Source organism: Podarcis pityusensis, assembly GCF_964106645.2.
Source record: "Podarcis pityusensis genome assembly, chromosome: 1".
Lineage (NCBI taxonomy): Eukaryota > Metazoa > Chordata > Lepidosauria > Squamata > Lacertidae > Podarcis > Podarcis pityusensis.
The window spans coordinates 57,002,751-57,023,564 of record NC_138028.1 but is presented as its reverse complement, the minus strand read 5'-3'; the positions used below and the strand labels follow the sequence as shown (position 1 = coordinate 57,023,564).

The 20,814-nt window shown below is 43.5% G+C and overlaps 1 protein-coding gene across 1 annotated transcript in view; it reads left to right on the top strand.

Moving 5' to 3' along the window:
• Positions 1–749: 749 nt before the first annotated feature.
• Positions 750–20,814, top strand: part of TRIM44 (tripartite motif containing 44) — an 82,905-nt gene continuing 62,840 nt past the window's right edge. Inside the window, exons 1-2 of the mRNA XM_080984144.1 lie at positions 750–2,416; positions 9,844–9,921. Of these exons, the coding sequence (XP_080840270.1) occupies positions 2,018–2,416; positions 9,844–9,921 (477 nt within the window). The 5' untranslated portion in view covers positions 750–2,017. The remainder of the gene's footprint in view (positions 2,417–9,843; positions 9,922–20,814) is intronic.

Genomic DNA, 20,814 nt, shown 5'->3' with positions numbered 1-20,814 from the left:
GGAGCCACAAGTGAGAACTGAGTGCAGGGTGGGGACCCAAGGTGGACAAACCACTCCAGAAGGAGCATGAGGTACTACCCTCCCCTAACAACCCCCTGGAAGGAGTATACCCCCCAAAATGCAATGGTTGAAGAGGCACAAACATAGATTTCATAATAAGTGGCAAATTAAACAACTGCCCAAGTATCTTTGATACTTGTGCATTTCCAGCAGGTGCAATTTTGGCACACCTCTGACTGGCAAATCTGCTTCATGACATACGAGGCACTGTGCAGATGCCAAGGTGTTTTTCCTGAGTTTTGTTTGATTTCCTGATGCTATTGGCTCCGCTGTAACATCAGGGCAAGTCACGCACCAGCAATCGCCATGGGATGTTTTCATGTTCAAGTAATCTGAAGCAGAGCAGAGTTGCTGTAGCAATTTTGCAAACTGTTTGGGCGTTTAATTATGAGCCAAACTAAATTCAGTCAGCGCTGAACCCATTCCTGGCTACCATAAACGGAAATGTTATGATCTCAGATCATATAATGCTGGGTTTGCCACTGAAATTAACTTTCTAGCTATAGAGGGGCTGAAAGGTTGACCAAAACACAACTTTTCTGCTATAAACTACCTCTTTGAAACACACTTGCTGCTTGAGGCAACAAATCAACAATGTAAACATTTAGAGCCCTTATTTATCAATATATATATATTTAGCCCACGCAAACATACAGAAGTATTATAATATTATAATAATAATACAGAAGTATTATTATCTATTGCAGCCTTTGCAAATCTGACCACCTCCAAATGTTTCGGACCACGACTCCCATCAGCCTCTGCAAGTGCAGCCGGTGATGGGTGTTGTAATCCAGAACAACTGGTTGGCAATGGCTGATCTCCTGAGTTCAGTGGGTACAGCTCTGGTAACTGGGCAATAGGACTTACACACTAGCCCTTACTCTGCTACTTGGAAGTAACTCACTGAACTCAGTGACAGAAGGAGTTGTGGGAATGGCTGGCCAGTTAACCCTTTCCTCCACCTTTTCTGCCACGGTTCATCTCCTTCGTCCTCTGGAACACAGGCTTGGGGGCCAGGCGGACAGCCTGATCAGAAACATTTGTGCTATAGTACTTGCTGCAAACTGAGGCTTAAACAAATCTGCATTAAAAAGAAAAGAAAAAGAAAAACTTCCTTATTGGAATGGCAAATCCTAGTTTTCAAAGCACCCTGAAGCCAAGAAAGAGAACCAGCCAATTTGCTTCTTTCCTTTATCTCCTCTTAGTACAATAGTGGGAAAAAGAAAACATTCTCTCGACTTCAAAGAGCTTCTGCTGATTATTGCCAGACCGGTTATTAGGCTGCTTGAGGCTCCGCTCCCAATGAATACGCCTGGCTTTTCAACCGGGTACAGAAACGCGCGCGCATTTCCCTCCTCCTCACCACAAGAGGAAATCTCTTTTTTTTCTTTTCCTTTTTTATATAAAAAAGAGGCCTTAATGAATCCCATATGAGGAAATCCCTTTTCAAACCACCATGGCTTGGCCGCGCTCGCGATGCGCGCCGCGCAGCCCCTCAAGAGCAGAGGAGCAAAAGCATCGCCGCTTTAAGTGACTCAGGAAGTTAAACACGCGCATGCACAAGCACACTCACTCGGGCCCTGCGCTCCAGAAGCGAAATTAGCGCGCTTGCTACGGAATAAAGCGGGGGGTGGGGCGGAACCAAGGGGGTGCCCTTAAGATAAAAGCGTGCACTGGGAGGGATTTTGTTTTGGGTGTGTATGTGTGTTAGATCTTGGCCCAAAGTTGCTAAGAAGCTGGCAGGAAACAGGGATCCGAAAGAAAGGTGGCTTTTGCAAACGAAAGCAAAACAGCAGCGCAGAGCTCCAAGTCTCCAAGGCTGGACAGTTGTCGCGGGAGGTGAGCGAGCTCCGCTTTGCAGGCGACGAGGCGGCCCGGGCGCCCTGCTCTTCCCCGCCCACTTGCTCCCTTCCAGCGTCGGCCAGCGAAGGGCCTTTCCTGCCCTCGGCCAGCGATGGCTTCCGAGAGGAGAGCGAGCGGCGAGGACTGCCTGCAAGATGGCACCTGCGACGTGTGCGAGCCCGACGAGGCGCAGAGGGCCGTGCAGGCCTGCGAGGACTGCGGCTTCTCCTTCTGCGGGCCTCACGCCCAGGAGCACAGCCGCAAGTACGGCGCCCACCGGACGGCTGGCGTGGCCGCTGCGGAGCCGGCGGGCAGGGAGGCCGCGGAGCCGGAGCGGGTGGTCGCAGAAGGGGAGCGCAAGGCGGAGCGCAGGAAGTGCGAGGAGCACGGCGAAGACCTCAGCTTGTACTGCAAGGAGCACGAGAAGATCATCTGCGTGCTGTGCGCCGTCTCGGGCTCCCACCAGCAGCACGAGATCATCACGCTCAACGACGCCTACGAAGCCGTCCGGGTAAGGATCCTGAGCAGGCGCTAGGTGGGCTAGGAGTGCGTGGTGCCCGAAAGCCAGCGGCTCTCCTTTGGTTTGGATGCTGGCAGCATGGCACCCCGGAAAGCGCACTTGTTAAAGGGCTGTGGGCGGGGACCACTTCGGAAGGCGCGTTCATAAGCGCACTGGGAAGCTTGGGCGCTGGAAAGGTTTATCGGGTGTTCGTTCTTCTGGGTAGCAGAATTCACCAGTCCCACCCCTCTGACTGCGTGCTGTGGCTTGTGCACCCTTCCCCTGCCGCTTCGGAGAGTCACGGGAGCTTTGGTCCAGCTGCAGAGGAAGGACGGGGGCCAGCGGAAAGGGATGTGGCAGAAGTGGAGGCGGGGCAAGGAAGTCTCTGATGGCCCGTTTCTCCTTTTAAGAAATAGGCTCTAAAAGTGCTTTCCCCAGCCGATCAAGCAGAAAGTGCGTTCAGACGCCTTGTTAGCGACTTTCTGTTTACCAGAAGGTTGTTGAATGCATATTTTCTGTGGCGCTATGGTCAGAAAGAACTACAGTTAATTGGTTAATTGCCTTTCGCTCCCTGCAGTAAGCAGACTTTATGATTGCAATGGTTCTCCTCAACAAGACCATTGATGGCAAAGTGGGAGCCCTGAGGATCATGTCCTGCAGGGATTGAGTGATTATTTAATTTCTATACCACTTAATATATGGGGGGGAAATCTCCAAGCGGTGTACAAAAAACTGAAACAATATAGGCCTTGAGTTGAGCACTGTTGAGTTTAATCCTTAGTTATTAGAAAGTAGCTCTGAAGAGTTGACCAGAAGTATGTAGTGACCAAACTGCGGGAGGCAGTGGAAGACAGGAGTGCCTGGCATGCTCTAGTCCATGGGGTCACGAAGAGTCGGACACGACTAAACGACTAAACAACAACAACAACAACAACAACATGTAGTGGAAGAAGTTGGAGGGAATCTCCTTGAGGAAGGAATTTGGGTTAACTTTGTTGTAAAGAACCATGCCTATAGAGCCAGGTGGAAGCGGTATACTTCTGCTAAGGTTACCATCCTTCCTGAAAGAGTCTGTCTGCATTTCACATTGCTATGACAGGAAAAATTCAATGGGAGCAGCTCATCCTATAACTGAATACTATCTCAGGAGAGGTACACATGTTGATTTCCTGCCCATCAAGCAGCTGAGAAAGGCATGTCAATTTAGGGGGCGGGGAAGGTGGTTTCAGAATTGGCTTTATGCAGCTGTCACCACTGGAAATCTGGATTAAAATGTATCCCTTGCTGTTGCTTTCACTGTGTTTGGAACTTGCTTGCTGCCTGACAACCATGTATGTTGCTACTGCAATCCCTGCCCCTTGTTTTTGCCAAATACATTTGGTATTTGGGAATAAGAACATAAGAGCCCTGCGGTACATTTATCCTAGTGTCCCATTTCCTGCAGTGATTATCCTGTTGCCTTCGAACAGGGTGTGAAGGCAATAGTTCTCACTAGCTATTGTTATCTTGGCATCTGCTAAGTGTACACCACCATAGGAACCTTGTGCACATATGCTATGTGCTCATATGCAGCTCCCTCCTACGAGCAGGGAAACAAATCAAGAAGCTGGACTTAACCATCGCTTCCTTTTACATGCAAACTGGGAACTGTAGTCAATGGTTTCTAAACAACAGGATTATAAGCCAATTTTAACACATCACTTCCTTATCCTGGCTTGTTGGCAACATCTGACCTATTCTTTACTGAATAGAAACGGCTTGCTATTGACTGTGTAGTACATGGGTAGGCAAACTAAGGCCCGGGGGCCAGATCCGGCCCAATCGCCTTCTAAATCCGGCCCACGGATGGTCCAGGAATCAGCGTGTTTTTACATGAGAAGAATGTGTCCTTTTATTTAAAATGCATCTCTGGGTTATTTGTGGGGCATAGGAATTCATTCATTCCCCCCCAAATATAGTCCAGCCTGCCACAAGGTGTGAGGGACAGTGGACTGGCCCCCTGCTGAAACAGTTTGCTGACCCTGGTGTAGTATGTAGCTTTCAGGGGCTACCCATTCTCTTGCTGAATGTCTATTTCCTCTTGTGCAGGCAGGAAACAGAGTCTGAGAGGCCAACATTGCCATAGTCTGCTGTTACAGAATATTCCATGCAAACCAAAGAACAGCTGATATGTCTAATTTTAGGCTTTCTCTCAAACATAAGCAGTTTGTTTTTGGGCGATCCCTAGAAAAAAGTAGCTGTTTGCAGAACTGTAGGAGGTGTTTCAATGATGGTGTTAACTTTTCCAGCTGCCAAAATAGATTTGGGGGAGGAGGAGGTATTCTGCAGGCTTGCAACTTCCAGTGAGAAACAGACTCTGCTTGTTCTTTGTATGCTTTTAAAAGGACTCAGTGCATATAGATGGGGGTGGGGATGCGGGACTTATTTTAACTTCCAGCATCTTTACTGTGTGCCCACAGAATACTGTGCTTTCAGTTATTTAAAAAACAACAACAAAAACCCCCTTTTGTTTTTTTCTGGGTGAAATACTTCATTTCCCTCAATATATTCAGGAAGACTGTGGGAAAAGTGGGCGTCTAGAGGATTGGTTGGATTGATACTTGTAAAACACACAAAACTGATGAACAAGTTTTAAGAAGCATTGCCAGTTTGGTGTGTAAGGAAGGTCTCCTGCGATCATTTTTTCAAAGCTTTGCAGCTTTGGCCATTTCTTCTCCTTTTCCTTATATGGAAACTGAAGGGGAAAGTAATATGCAAACCATTCCTCAGCACCCTTTGTGGCTGATAAATAAGAGGAGGACTTTGTAGTTGACCATGTGGGCAATTGCATTGCACTTCTCACTGTCATGCTGCAAGTAACAATTCGTGTATTGGCAGTGGCCCTGTTTGTGCACATAAGAGTAAGCCACAGTTCCACACAAACTATGGGTTACCACAAACAAATTTTCTTTTGTTTGCTTGAAGAGGAGCAAGCCATGAGTGCTGGCTTACTTGTAATGCAAAGTTAGTTTTGCTGTTTGTTTCCCACCTCATTCATGGTCACACCAGAGATCTGTGGCTTAGGCCACTGATATGATGATGTTATATGAAAATAGGCCACTGTGTGTAGTAAGTGGATTTAAATGTGACCCAGGATGCATTGGAAATTTTCACAAGAAATGCCCTTTTGCTTCTTCTGTATAAATTGGCTCCTGGAGAGACACTTTGTGCGTAAATTGGAAAGAAGTGGTGGAATGAAATGTACTTAACATTGTATGTAGGGAGATTATGATGATGATGATTTTTAATTCATCAGTGGGTTGGTAAGACATATCCCTTTATGTAGTAAACTATCAAGAAGAATTTTTCTGTGTTTCAACTGATTTCTATTTGGGAGTTATTTTATGCATAGGAACATTTTTTTTAAATTGTGATTCTCTACCTGCAGTCTGAAGTGGCACAGTTCATTCCACCATCTTATTTCTGTTCTGCTGCCTCTTAAGAGGTGCTTATCATGCAACATTTAGAAGACATGGGCTACCTTCCACAAGTATGCAAATCAGAGTATCATGTCTGAGTGCTGTATGCAACATGTTGTGATGTTCAGACAATAATAAACTGGAAGTGGAACAGTAGTTCTGCAAGGCTGGCTGGGGACAAGTTTTGCATGTTATTTAGACAAGAGATTCTCATATTTGCAGGCACATGGGAAACCTACTGACATATAACTCTGCCTAATCTGGATATATATGTTGTATGCTCATATGGTCATGTGACATTGCCATAGTCCTCACTCTAAGTATAGCTCAATCTTGAATTGCCCTCCTGATTACGCAAGCAGATTCAGTGTTAAGTGAATAAAGGGTTGGATAAGGTAGAAAAGAATCATAGACTTGGAAGGGACCACAAGAGGCATCTAGTCTAACTCCCTGAAATGCAGTAATCTTTTCCTCAACAAAGGGATCAAACGCACAATTTTGAGATTAAGAGTCTAATGCTCTACTGACTGAGCTAATGAAGTTTCTCTTGTGTAATATTGAGGTCATCACAATCAAGTTCCCTTGCAAGTTTGAACTTCTTATTTCATTAACTTTGTTTCTCCTCCTCCTCCTCCTTATTCTTTGCTGTGGAAGGGGGGCAATGTTTGAAGTGTTTGACAGACATTATTTCAGTAACCCTTATAACAACCCTGTAAGCCAAGTCAATATTGTTCTGGTATGGCAGATGAGGAGCCTATTAAGAAAATATTTATTAGCCTCAGGCTACCATGACTAAGGTAGGTTTTGAACCAAGAATGACTTGGCACATGCACCTAGACTATATCCTAGAGCAGCTCTCATTTAATCCTTACAGTTGGTTTTGGTTTGTACAACCTTTCTTTCCAAGGTGCTCTTTTGGGCCAGAAATGATGTAAGATTATTGAATTTAATTTTTCTAAAACACCTGAACATGTAAGCCTGCACAACCAAATGTTTAGACTTGGATCTTTCCAAATGTTGGACATATGGAGCCGATTTCATTTTTACTGGCTACGATGCATGAGTTAGCCATACATAGGAGAATATTTAAGTATTGCCTCACAGTCACAGGCAGCTAGTTTTTCGAAGCCTTCAGGGGACATGGATGTGGGAGTGATTGTCTTCATTATTGTTGGAAAATGCTGAGGAAGTGTATGCAAATTGTGTATAACTACAGAAAGTGTGTTTCATTGGGAGCAGCCCAGTATAAATAGATCATTGTTTTGGTGACCGTTTGTCTTGGATGAAGTGCTTACCGTGATGTAGTCGAATTGGAAAGCTGCCAGAATTCAAACCTGGTGACTATCTAGGCCCAAGAATAACAATTTGCAAAAGTGTCCTATTTTTAGTGGGTTTGGACATCACAAACCATGGTTTCTCATGAATGGAAGAAGCCTATCTTCTGGAATGTCTGCATGCTCCCCTTTTTCTCCCTGGTGTAACTGATGAGGAGTTCAAAAGCTTTTGCTTCTGATTTTGGTTTACAGCAGCCTAAAGCAGGGGTGGGGAACCTCAGGCCTACAAGTCTGAATGTGGTCCTCCAGGCCTCTCTGCCCAGCCCTTGAGACTCTTTTGAAACCACAGCCCTTCACCAGCACTGGTCCACACTCTTTGAGAGTGCTTTTGCCTGGCTGGAAGTGCCCTTGGACTGTGATAACACCTCTTGTTTGCCTGGATGGAAGATAGAGGTGGGCTGTTTGTGTCTGCAGAACCTCTGGCTTTTGTGTGGCTGGAGTCAGTGTTAGAAACTCAGATCTATTAGCTAGGTGCCGACTGGCTCCTTAAACCAGGGTTACAGTCGCCATATCTAGTTGCCATTTTAATAATAATAATAACAATAATAATAAATTTTTATTTATACCCTGCCCTTCCCGTTTCAAAAACCGGGCTCAGGGCGGCTAACAGCAAATTTAAAACACTTTTAGACATTTAATTATAAAAACGGCATAAAATACAGTATAAAAACATGAATAACAATAAAATTCAAAAATCGAAAATCAGTTAGATAATCCCCCGGGCTAGCTGGCTGAATTGGTCCTACTTGGGCCAGCAAGGAGGCCAGGGGAGAATTAGCTGTGGGGTCTCAGAGCGTGTGATCTTCATAAAAAGGGAGGGGGAGGGAAGAGAAGGGAAATAAAATATCAGGCTGAATTCAAATTAAAGGTCAGGCGGAACAGCTCTGTTTTACAGGCCCGACAGAAGGAGGTTAAATCCTGAAGGGCCCCAGTCTCATGGGACAGAGCATTTCACCAAGTTGGAGCCATCACTGAAAAGGCCCTGGCCCTGGTGGAGGATAGTCTGACTTCCTTAGGGCCCGGGACCTCTATTTATTTTGGGGCCAGATAGCTCAAAAGTCATATTTTTCAATGCATTTTGGTTCCTATAATTCATTATGATTGTGCAGATAAAATATAGCAGATGGAATTCTTCAGGATGGGACATATTAGTGTGTGAAAGATTAAATGCCCCCCAGGAATGCACCTCCAGATGGTGGAAACGTCAGGTGCCATCCTGGCGCCCTGGCAACTTCACTTGGTGTCAGGTGGCCAATAGGTGCAAAATGCACCTTGCGCCTGGCTAAATTCAAACGCTGGCTGGAGTGTAACCTTCTGCACAAAGTTAAGAGTCACATCCATTGCTCCAGTCTATTTTGCTTCAAGCCCTGCCCACTTTTGCCTCTCAGCCACTAGCACATGGTCTCCAGAATGTTGCATATGAGGGAAGGCAGCCCTTAGGCTTGAAGAGCTTCCTCACCCTTGGTTTACTGTTAGGCCCAAACCCTAAACTCTGATTAATCTAAATGTGATTAGTGGAAACAAGCCAGCTTTGTAAGTCATGGTTTGAAGCTGGCTTGTTTCAGCAAACCAGCGTTAAAACTAACTGCAGCTTGCCAGAGTCAGACAACGCGGCAGGGTGTGACTAATCGAAAATGGAAGTGAAAGCTTCTGAACAGCTCCTCAGCTGTATTGAAGAGGAAACGAGGGAAGGCAACCCTAATCTTGTTCCATCATGATAAAACATTGTTTTAGCATGACATCCTTATATAGACACTGAAAAGTCCAAAATATCTTTCAGGAGCTAATGCTGGATCTTTAAGTTTTGGTTGACAAATACTGAGGATAAAATTCAAAATCTCTTTTCAGGCAATCAGAAAAAGGCAATCTAAACCATAAGTCATGTTAGGAAGGACAGAAAAATACTAAATAGTCCAAGTGTGCCTCTCTGAATTGCTTGTTTCACCACTGGGGCCTCCCCCATCCCTTAGCTATGAGCTGCAATTTAGTTTTGGAGAGAGGATAGTTCAAGCAAAAGTAACAAATATTCCCGGGATTCTACAAGTGCTTTGTGCTTTGTGCCTTTCTTGAAGTGTGAACTCTTGATTACTTCCTTAATTAGTTCTTTCCGTCTGCTCCATCTTACAATTGGAAGCACGGAAGTGCAGGATTAAATTATCGGGCGGCCAATACCAATTACAGAAAATAAATGAAACATGGAGCCAGGTCACCATTGCCTAGCATATTCTCAGCACGGCCTTTACGCTGAAGGGTACTGAGTCACCCCTTGCAGATGGCTGCCTTCTTGACTTCGGTGAGAGGTGAAAAATGCTGAGCATCTAACAGGATTTGAGCCTGCTTGAAGCTGAGCCATGTGACACAAGCAGTGAATGATTTGGCCTGTGCAATTGCATTTAATTTTCATTCCAATAGTTTTCCCAGTGCTCTTGGCAGAGACATTTCTTCTTCGTGGAGACCTCTGCTTGCTTAACCTCGGTCCCAGAAGAATGAGTGAATGTATTCAGGGGCTCATAGCAACTTAGCTAGTAGAAAGTGCTGAAAGATTGGTGCTCCCCCTCCTTTCCCCCCTCCAAGCTGTCTTGTGGAAATCCTTGTTGCGTTTGTAGAGTTGAAAAGAGTCATGACCGTTGCCCTCTTTGTCTTTCAGAACAGAGAACATGTGGACCTGAAGGTGGCCATGCTAGATATGGTGGAAAGGTTAAAGTTCAAGTGCGCAGACCCCAAAGTAAGTTAATAAAGTGCCTGCTGCCTTTTTTTTTTGTCTTTTCATTCTCCTTGAGAAAAACGCTTGCTAACGACTATCTGCACATTACATTAAGATCTAATTAAGCCTGTCAGTCAATTTTTTTTTTTTTTTGCCAGCTTCGTATGTGCCTAGAGATAAGTAGTCTCTTTCTCTTGCCCGCCCGCTTTCATTTTATGGCTTGAAATGCACAATCCGTAATTGTCTTCCCTAAACAGCATATAATTATGGTTATGATTTTTTACATTATTTATTTATCTCATCCGTATACAGCCCTTCCTCCAAGATGATTTGCATAGCATTTGCAGCTCAAGCCTCTTGTAACTTAGGACTCCTTTTCAGACCCAGTGCCTACCTTTACCCAAACACAGATTTGGGGAACCAACTGATTAGTGTTTAAAACCCATATATTTTCGTTGTGATAGCATTGCTTTTGTTACCCACATTAGGCTGCAAATCAGTAGTGGGTCTAGGCCCACCAGTTGAAAATCAATGTCGCGCTGAGGTATGATCACAGAATCATGAGAGTTGGAAGGGATCCTGAGAGTCATCTAGTCCAACCCCCTGCAATGCTGGAATCTCAGCTAAAGCATCCATGACAGATGGCAATCCAACCTCTGCTTAAAAATCTCCAAGGAGGGAGAGACCACAACCTCGGGAGAGGGAAACCGTTCCACTGTCGAACAATAATTGGCCTAAGGTCACCCACTGAACTGTATGGCTAAGGGAGGCTTTGAGCCCAGATCGCTTAATTCCAGGCCCAACTCTTGGTCTACTGAGGTATACTGGCTTCATTTCCTTAAGGGCCTATCTACTTTCAGAGTGCATAATTATTAATCAGCCTGCTGTGGGAGGGAGTGGTGGTGCACCGAAACAGTAAACATTGTATTAGGGTACCAAAGATGTTCACTTCAATGAGTTGATGAGGCTGTTGGCTTTCTTGTACAGTAGTCCACATAGACATAATCGAGTGCCCTCTGAACCAAATGTTTATATGTTTATGTATTGAATGTGGGAGCGCATTTTGTTTTACTTTAATGAAAAGCACTCCTGGGGGCAAAAAACCCAGATTATTTGCTCTGGGCAAATAATAGGTCATGGAAAGCAATGAGGTTTCGGGGCCACCAGTGAAATAAACCAATGATCTTGCACACACACCCTTTTACATAATTTATATCCTGCACCTTCAACATGGATTTATGTTCCTAGAACAGCTCGCAGAGGAGTAAGAGACAAAAAGTACAACTTAAAATAACATGAGCCATGCAAACCAGTACAGAAAATTTAAAACTACAAATTAAACAGCAACAGCTGCCAGGTGGATGTACTCTTCTGTTCACCATTCCATTCCCTGGATCTGCCTACGCACTGGCTTTTGTGTTCTAGCCCCATCCAGCTCCAAACAGAAAGTTGGATACCTGTTGGTTGAAAATTTCAGTCAGTAGAATAATGTGATATGAGAGTCATATACAAATATTTGAAGGGCTGTCTATCTCCAGAGAGTAGGCTCAAAACCAGCATGTCCAAATTACAAGAAAGAGGATTTTGACTAAATGTTAGGAATAACATCTTGATGCTGCAGATTGTTTGGTGAACTTTTCTTCATTAGAGGTTTTGATGTGGAGACTGTGTGGCTACTTATTTATTAGTGGATGCATTGCATTGGCAGCAGGGGTGGACTGATGGCCTTTTTTGGACCTTAGCACCCCTTTGACCTGGTTAGCATGTCATGCTAATAAAACATAGCTTAGCACAGGGGCCTTATCTGTTGTTCTTTCACCATGGTTTGTGAAAATAAGCCATGGTTCATTGTTGCCTTACTGACATCTATAGCTTGAAGTTATGTATGAACATGGCTCCTCTTTTAACAGTAGTTTATATCTGTGATTTGTTTCATCACCCCACCCAAATTGTCCAACAAGCAACAGAAATGCTGGACAAGAGCGACTGGAAAACTATGCTGCTTTCAATGCTCAGCAGCTCACTGGTGCTATTCTTGAAGCTGACATCACTGCTAACAGCTTGATAACAGGGCCCTCCCCCCCAAATCCGCCACACCCTTCTTTGATTCACAGCTGCATAATGCGCTGGAACTGAAAACTTAAAAGGAATTTCTTTGAGCTGTTCCTTTTGCAGGCATTTCCGCTGCTGGGTGCTTGGTTGGTTTGGTTGGCAAATGAACAATTTTGGGGAATGTGCCTCCTTTAAATGTGAGCAGCTTTTCAAGTAAACGTACAGGGGAGAAAATATGGCTGCTTCAAAAATTGTGATGGTGGTTTGGGGAATGAAAAATAGAAAGTGATTGTAGAGTGAAGAAGTGGAAGAAAAGGGTTAAACGACAGGCTGAAAAGGAGTGTGGATGTTTTTTCTGGTGGGAATAGAAGGCGCCAGTGACTGTTGGGTGATGCTTAAGGGTAATCAGGCACAGAGACAGCTGATGGTGGGAAGTAGGTGTGGTAGAAGCAAATCTATATACAGTCATACCTCGGGTTACAGACATGTCAGGTTGTGTGTTTTCGGGTTGCGCACCGCGCTGAACCTGGAAGTACCAGAATGGGTTACTTCCGGGTTTCAGTGCTTGCATATGCGCAGAAGTGCTAAATTGCACTTTGCGCATGCGCAGAAGTACCGAATTGCGACCTGCACATGTGCAGATGTGGCACTGCAGGTTGTGAACGCTGCAGATTGCGAACGTGCCTCCCGCATGGATCACATTTGCAACCCGAGCGTCCACTGTAATGAAGCAAACCATAGTTTCTTTGATGGTCTGCTGAACATCATTTGGCTTAAGCATGGTTTGTTCAGAAACCATGGTTTAATGTGTGCAGTCTGAGCCTATATCTGTCTTGGTTCTTAAGCCTTTGCTGATTGCCTCCAACAGGGGTGGTGAATTCTTGAGAGTTGTGTCCCATATGGGAAGTATCTAGGGGTCTGCATGCCAGTTTTAAGCGAGACCCAAGGCAGAGTGGGGCCCAGGGCAAAAGTGGGCAGAGCAATGGATGTGGCTTTAACCTATCTACCTTAGGTTACACACAAAAGTCAGATGTTTCTGCATGCACACATGCACCAGGGCCAGAGATTCCCCACGCTGGCTTACAAGGTAGCATGTTTATTATGTTTTATAACAAAGTAGATTAATATTTATCTAGTTCTGAATCTATACATTGGTGTTCTGCAATTCTTTAACCCACTTCAGAGAGTGAATTGTTTACTCTTTTTGTCAGCTGTCAAGTGCAGAGTATGTACCTCCAAAACTATCCTCCAATCTGAGTTTTTAAGCATGTGCTTTGTGCTCTTCCAAAGGGGGACTTTTTGAGTGCCAACATGGGAGCTGTGTGGTTTCCGTAGGCTGCGCCCTTCCAATATTATGAAGTGGGCTTTTCACTCTGCTTTCAAAGTCAAAGTGAGAAGTGCTGTCATCAGGGTCAAGAGAACGGTAATTGTGTAATACAGTATCATAGAGTGTGATGCAAGATTTATGGGTCACACTCTTGAACTAGGTTGGCCATCTGTACAGAATTAATAAATACAAGTTGTTGTACTGGGGGAGGGTTTGATATTGTGATTTAGGCCTGCCAACTGATTAAATGTGACTTGATTCATCAGTAAAAAGCAAGGCAGTTAATCCATGACTGTAATACTTCTGTTAAGAGATTAATTTCATTAAGACAGGTATATTTAGTGATGCCTGGGGAACTGGTGTTGCCCATCAAAGGGCTTTCTCAATAATATCACCCAGGTTGTGGAAAAAATTCCCTTTGGAGGTTAGGTTGGTGCCAACATACATACCATTTGAAAACCTGCCCCCCCAGCTGCTTAAGTTGGTGCAATTGACCATTGTATCTTGTGTTAATAGATTACTGCTTTCTTTTTCTATAACTGCTGTTTTAAATTTGGTGTTTACACATGCTGTACTTAGGATGAAGGTTGGAATAGAGACTAAAGTACTAAATAAAATAGGTGATATTTGCGGAATATTAACAAAGAAGAAAGGACAGTTGTAGAAGAAGAAACCCTCTCAAGTTTATTTATGAAATCTGTATCACACAAGCAGTGCTTTTCCCCCAAAAATATGTTTAGGGGTACTCCTCATTTTCCTACTCATATTGAAATACTGTCCCTCAGTGAGGCCAGACTTAGATTCACAAAATGTTTAGGCGGATGCGTCCCCCCAGAAAAAAGAACTGCATGCAAGCAACATGATGCCATTTTTTGTTTGTGGTAGTGGTTCATAACCATCACTGACTCTCTCAAGAGTGCACAAAAGCATGTCAAGTAAGTGCCACCACCCCCCCCCCCCAGTGATGTATAAACAGTTGACCGTGGCTTAGGCTCCCTTTTCTATTCCCAGAATGCATTTGGAGTTGAAAGTTTCAGCATTGACCCTTGTTAATTTTGGGGCAGGGCGTCTGAGCTAGAAATAAATGGAGCTGTTATCCACCCCACTCTCCAAAAATGTTTCTTCTCTGACTCCTTAAAGCAGGAGTGACTAAACCTGGTGGTCAACAACATTTGTCAGGTGACAGTTCCCTTCATCTGCAGTCAACATGGCCAGTAGTCAGGAATGATGAGAGTGGTAGTCCAGCAATGTCTGGAATTCCACAAGTTAGCCACCTCCTGGACCTAAGTCATGGGAAATGTAAAAGATGCATGATGAAAAATACAAGCGCTGCAACTTGTGTTGAGATGTTTGGGAAGGCTCAGACCAGAATTCCTCCTTTATGTGCTTAAAGAGGGCACTCTTACAGTGTTTAAGAAGCTCTGTCTCTTATAGATAGCTTTACTGTTCAACATGGAACTCTGAATATCCAGCATTCTGTATAAGTAAATGAGATTGTAACTCCAAGGCGTTAACTATGTTCAGATCTTAACAGTCCACCCCGTTCTGTTCCTTTCTTGCACACGTCTAATTGGCTATTATGTGCTTGCGTGAAATTGTCTCCTTTTCTGCTGGCTTTAATTGTCTTGGAAGAGCTATTTAAGAAAGAAACAAACTGCTTCAATCTCTGGATGCTGCCGCATCCTTGACTTGTACAATCTGGCTCCGAAAATCCTCCAGCGCTGCTGTTCCTGTAGCAAATTTCCCGCTAGCATCACAGGACTTGATTAATCCAAATGCTGATGTCCCACAGGCACTGTAGTTATTTTTAGCATTATGGTTGTGCAAAGGGTGGGTGAAGATTTATGGCTTTGTCTAGTAAAAAATCTAGCTGCCTTTCTCTATATATGGGACCTGGATGCATTCCAGCAGCTGCATCTGAAACAGCATCTCCTTCATAGTTGCCAGCTCTTACGTAGCCCTTTTTGTTTTTTAATTAAAAGTTCTAAGACCCTGAAAATCTTGAATGAAACTAGTCAGAGACATAAGCAAGGATTCTTATTGTACTATCTGGATAGAGTGTGACATATCTAGTTCAGTCCTTAAACACATGTAACTCAATTCCAATGGTCTTGCAGTTTCTGAACAAGTTGATGAGAAGTGGGGTGTGTGAGTGTGCTTCACTACCACCTTCTTCACTTCATATAATCCTTCCTAATTGTCTGGAACATCTATTTCTGACTGCATGAAAACATCCTGTTTTCAGTTGACGTATGCCTTGTGGTTTTTACCCATCAGACTTCCATGTATAAAATTGAATTTTGCTCCTGAGGTTTAAGAACCGTGAGACTCTTAAGTCAGTTTTAAGCTTCTAGAAATTAATGTGAGTTAAATAAATAAGAAAATAATGCCATTTACGAAGATGCTGTATGTGTCCTATGTTTTAATCTCAAAATTGTATTGGATTTAGCACTGTGACATTTATTTTATTCATTTATTTTTTTAATGATGTCTAAACTACCCTTCATCAAAATAGATCCCAAGGCAGTGTGCAATAATAGCAACAATCAAGAAATACAATAAAATCTCTGTTCCTTGAGCAAACTTTTTCAGGAATGGAGTCTAAAGAAATGAGGCAAATAATTGTGATGAGAGGCGAAGTTCTAGGCCTAATAGACAAAATAAAAGCTGGTGAATTGCCAGGTCTGGGTGCTATTCACCTAAGAGTTCTCAAATAACCCATATGTAAAATTCTTTATCTTCTAACAAAAATACGTAACTTCTCCCTAAGATCATCCTCCACACCTGAGGACTGGAAAGTAGTCAATATAACACCAATTTTGGAAAAAAATGGCTCCTCAAAATTCCAGGCAGTTAAAGATAAAATAACCAAGCACACTGAAGAACAAACCTTGCTGAAGCAGAACCAACATGGTTTCTGAAAGGATAAGTCCTGTCTCTCTAAACTGTTAGAATGAATTGAGAGTGTAAAAAGCATACAGATGCAGTGACTGAGCTGACATAATGTCACTTCAGCTTTCAAAAAACCTTTGTCAAGGTACCTCACCAAAAACTCCTGAGTAAATTTAGCAGTCATGAAATAAGAGACAAGGCCCTCTTGTGAATCAGGAACTGGTTAAGTAACAGGAAGCAGAGGGTAGGAATACATGGATAGTTCTCACAATGGAGGGATGTAGAAAATGGTGTTCCCCGTGTGGTAGTGGCCCAAAGGGCCACAATAAATGTGATACTGTGTACCCCTGTAAATCCTTGAGTGTGCTTCTAATAGAGAAGTTATGGTAGCCCGCCACTTTATGAAACTGATTATTTTGCAAGTTGCCGACCCCCATTGGGGCAGAAATAGATAATATGTGAATCACAAAGATACAGCTCAAAGCCAGAAGGTAAGTTGCTACATGGTGCAAATGGCTACACGTAACACAGGTTCCCAACATGCACACTAACACAATATAACAGAACACAGTGGGAATCAGAACTTAATCAGCAGAAATTGCCACTGCTTATTTCACATGTGTATTAAACATGAAATGAGGTAATGATGTATATGATTGGTGAAAATTGAAATGCTTTGTTTGAAATTTTATAAATACCACTGCCTGGACCACTGGGCACAGTTGCAGTTTTGCAGAAGGATCCGACTATAACCTATCGCTTTGCAATAAACAATGATGGACTCCTAACTCCTCACATTTCTGAGTTTTATTGCCATAAAAAAAGGTAAAGGTAAAGGACCCCTGACAGTTAAGTCCAGTTGCAGACGACTCGGGTTGTGGCACTCATCTCGCTTTACTGGCCGAGGAAGCTGCCATTTGTCCACAGACAGTTTCCGGGTCATGTGCTCAGCATGGCAAAACCAGAGCAGCCCACGGAAACACTGTTTACCTTCCCGTGGGAGCAGTACCTATTTATCTACTTGCACTTTGGTGTGCTTTCGAACTGCTAGGTTGGCAGGAGCTGGGACCGAGCAAAAGGAGCTCATCCCGTTGTGGGGATTCGAACTGCCGACCTTCTGATCGGCAAGCCCAAGAGGCTCAGTGGTTTAGACTACAGTGCCACCCACATCCCTTTTTATTGGCATAAACTCAGGAGATAAACTATTTTTGGCTTACAACACCCCAAGGATTGATATTGGAGCCTATGCTTTTTAACTTGTTCATAAATGATTTAGAGTTAGGAGTGAGAGGTGAGGTGGCCATGTTTGCTGATGATACAAAATTATTTATGGTTGTTAAAAGAAAAAAAAGATTGTGAAGAATTCTAAAAGGACCATACAGAGTGAATGGGTGGTAAAATGGTAAATATGGTGCAATGCAAACAATTGCAAAATGATCCTTTAGAGGCAAAAAACTGAATTTCACATGTACACTCATGGGAACTGAACTAGCAGCAACTGAACAGGAATGAGACCTTGGGGTCATGGTGGTTAGCCCTATGAAGATGTTAACCCATTGTGTGGCAGCTGTGTAAAAGGCAAATTCCATGCTAGGGATCATTAGAAAAGAAATTGAACATAAATGTTCTAGTATCATAATGCCATTACACAAATCTATGGTGTGACTACATTTGGAATGCTGTATGAGGTCTCTAGTTGTCTCACCTGAAAAAAATATGGTAGTTGGAACCTTCACTTTACTGCTTTTGGTGTGAACCTGGCCTTTGACACTTGAGACATGCATTTTCAGGGCCAACCCTATTCCTGTGACTAATTTGTCTTAACATCTGCTGGCTAGTTTGCAAATGGTTTATGTGCCTTTTCCTGTAAGCTTGAAATATTTTGATCCCTGAATACGCTGCCATGAACACATGAATGTGTATATAGAAAAGTTTTTATTGCAGACTCTTGTCTCCATCACCCATGATACCTGCCCTGTTTTAGCTACCATGATGAGTATATAGCTAAATCGCCTCACCCAGTTACTATTTTTGAAGAGAGAAGGTGTTGAACCTTCTTTATTCTTAGTGATGAAACCTTGAGCTAAACACCATCAAGAATTTTTTTTCAGGCCAAATTGCTTTTTCTTACTCGTTAAAAAAAAAAAAAATTCTTATTCATTTCGTGCTATTTCAAGTCTTTGGCAATATTCGCTGCCAAATGGTGATTCATTTGTGCAAACGGATAATTATGAAGCAAATGCCACTTTTGACAAGCAGAGCAAAGCTGTCAGGCTCTTTCCCCTTGAGCAATGCCACTTTTTGTTTCCAGTGCTAGATTGTATTTGACATTTAATTTAAGCGCCCTTGGTACCTACTCACAGGACTTTGCAATGATAATGGAGATAAAGCAACCGAGAGCTGCTTATGACAGAACCTTTATTCTTCCAATTGTCCCCACACTTCAGATTGCACTGAAGTGCCTTATTTGCATTGAGAAAAGTGTCTTAAGCTAGAGACTCAGGGGAAGAGGGAAGAGACCCAGAATGATTTAATCATGAAACTCATTGTTTTTTTTACTCGTGACATAACACACTGATCCACTTACCACAGAGCAACCCCCCCCCCCTCTCTCTCTCTCTGTGTGTGTGTGTGTGTGTGTGTGTGTGTGTGTTTGTATGCACATGCACATGTATGCAGCAAAAGTAAAGGTAATAGACAGGAGAGCTCTCTCGGCAGCAAAGAGCAGAGCAGTTGAGTAATTCAATTTGCAGTCTTCCCAGCACAATTGGTTCTCCATGTGCATACACATTCCATCGATCTGTAGAGGACTTGGCACAGAGAAAATGCCACTGGTAATATTGGCATAGGCTGTTCTCCCGTGAATTGGAAAGCAGATTTTCTCCCCACCCCAAACCATCTCACCCCAAATGCCTTAACCTTATGGATATTCATGGCACTGCCATCTCCACGACCTTGTCAGATGCTGAAAGCTAAATAGGGCACATGGGCTCATTTCTGAGCAGGGGCGACTTCCAAAAAATAAATAAATGCCATGATTTGAAAATAAATGCAGCTATGCTACAGCTCTCTCTAGGGAGTTGGTATCAGTTGGTGTTTAGTAGATAAGGGGAAATGTTAGCAAGCGGTTGGCACAATGCTTATGAAAACCTAGGGCCAAGAGACAGTTTATACTTTAAATCATGCTAGTGTACCTGCCTCTCTAATCTTCCCTTATGTTTTGAGAAAAGATGCATTCATATCAACAGGTGTTTTACAAATTCCCTGGGGACCTGGTTTCTTGGGAGTGTTCCTACATGCATTATGTTTATGAGAATACAGTTTGCCAAAATGTTTATGAAAACAAAGAGGACATAGACATGTTTCTATATGAAAAAGTCAAAACTGTTCACATATTATGAGTGATGTACAGGTAAGTTTCTTGCTTGTGTTTTGATGTAAAGCAGCGGCGGAGAATTGGATTGTGCCAGAGAGCCATATCCTTAGTTCCCCCTGAGAGCCACCTTTGATGGGTGAGACCAGCTGGCTGTCACTTACCTGACATTACACTGATGCATGTGACCTGTTTTCTTCTGCTTGCAAAGCAAACCATGCAGACACAAGACTTTTCAGGCACCATTGATTGGCAGGGCCTGCGGGGAGCTGTATATTTACTTGCCCCACACCTGATGTCATATATATGGGATCAGGTATAAAACAGGTGGCCATGGCTGGGCTTGAAACACATTAATTAGGAAACATTAATTAGCCGAGTGGGGCTAATTAATCCCATGGATTGAAAGTTCCCCACCTCTTGTCATAAAGAAGCTTAGTAGAATGAGGAGGGTCAACGTTCTGGCAACACACAGTATATGCTAACTTTATTCTGCAAAATTTCATTTCCTCTTTTTTTTTTTAAAAAAAGATTTCTTTAAATTGTAAATTTATTAAAGAAAGAGGGCAGGAAAGAGAAAAGGGGAAAACAAAAGCAAAATAGTCCCTTAACATTCACAATACAATAAACATCAATAAAGGTAAAGGTAAAGGTAAAGGTACCGCTGCCCATCAGGGCCAGTCGTGACCGACTCTAGGGTTGTGCGCTCATCTCGCTCAAGAGGCCGGGAGCCAGCACTGTCCGAAGACACTTCCGGGTCACGTGACCAGTGTGACTAAGCTTCATCTGGCGAGCCAGCACCAGCGCCGCACACGGGAATGCCGTTTACCTTCCCGCTAGAAAGCGGTCCCTATTTATCTACTTGCACTTAGGGGTGCTTTCGAACTGCTAGGTAGGCAGGAGCTGGGACCGAACGACGGGAGCTCACCCCGCCGCGGGGAGTCGAACCGCCGACCTTTCGATCGGCAGGTCCTAGGCTCTGTGGTTTAACCTACAGTGCCACCCGCGTCCCGTGACATGTATATTAATTTACACGTACAGGTGGATATATGCCACTCAAATGCCTGAATGTTATCCAAACAAAGTAGGTGTTTATAGAATAATGTTCAGATGGAGCAAGGGCATTAAAGTCTTCACACCATTACATAATAGATGGTGAGTATTTATCCTTACAGGCTTGAAGTATGTCTCTTAGCGACCATTGGGTTTTCCTGTTGTAAATCCCCATGCCACTGGTATATATGTAATTTAAAACATCCACATATATCAG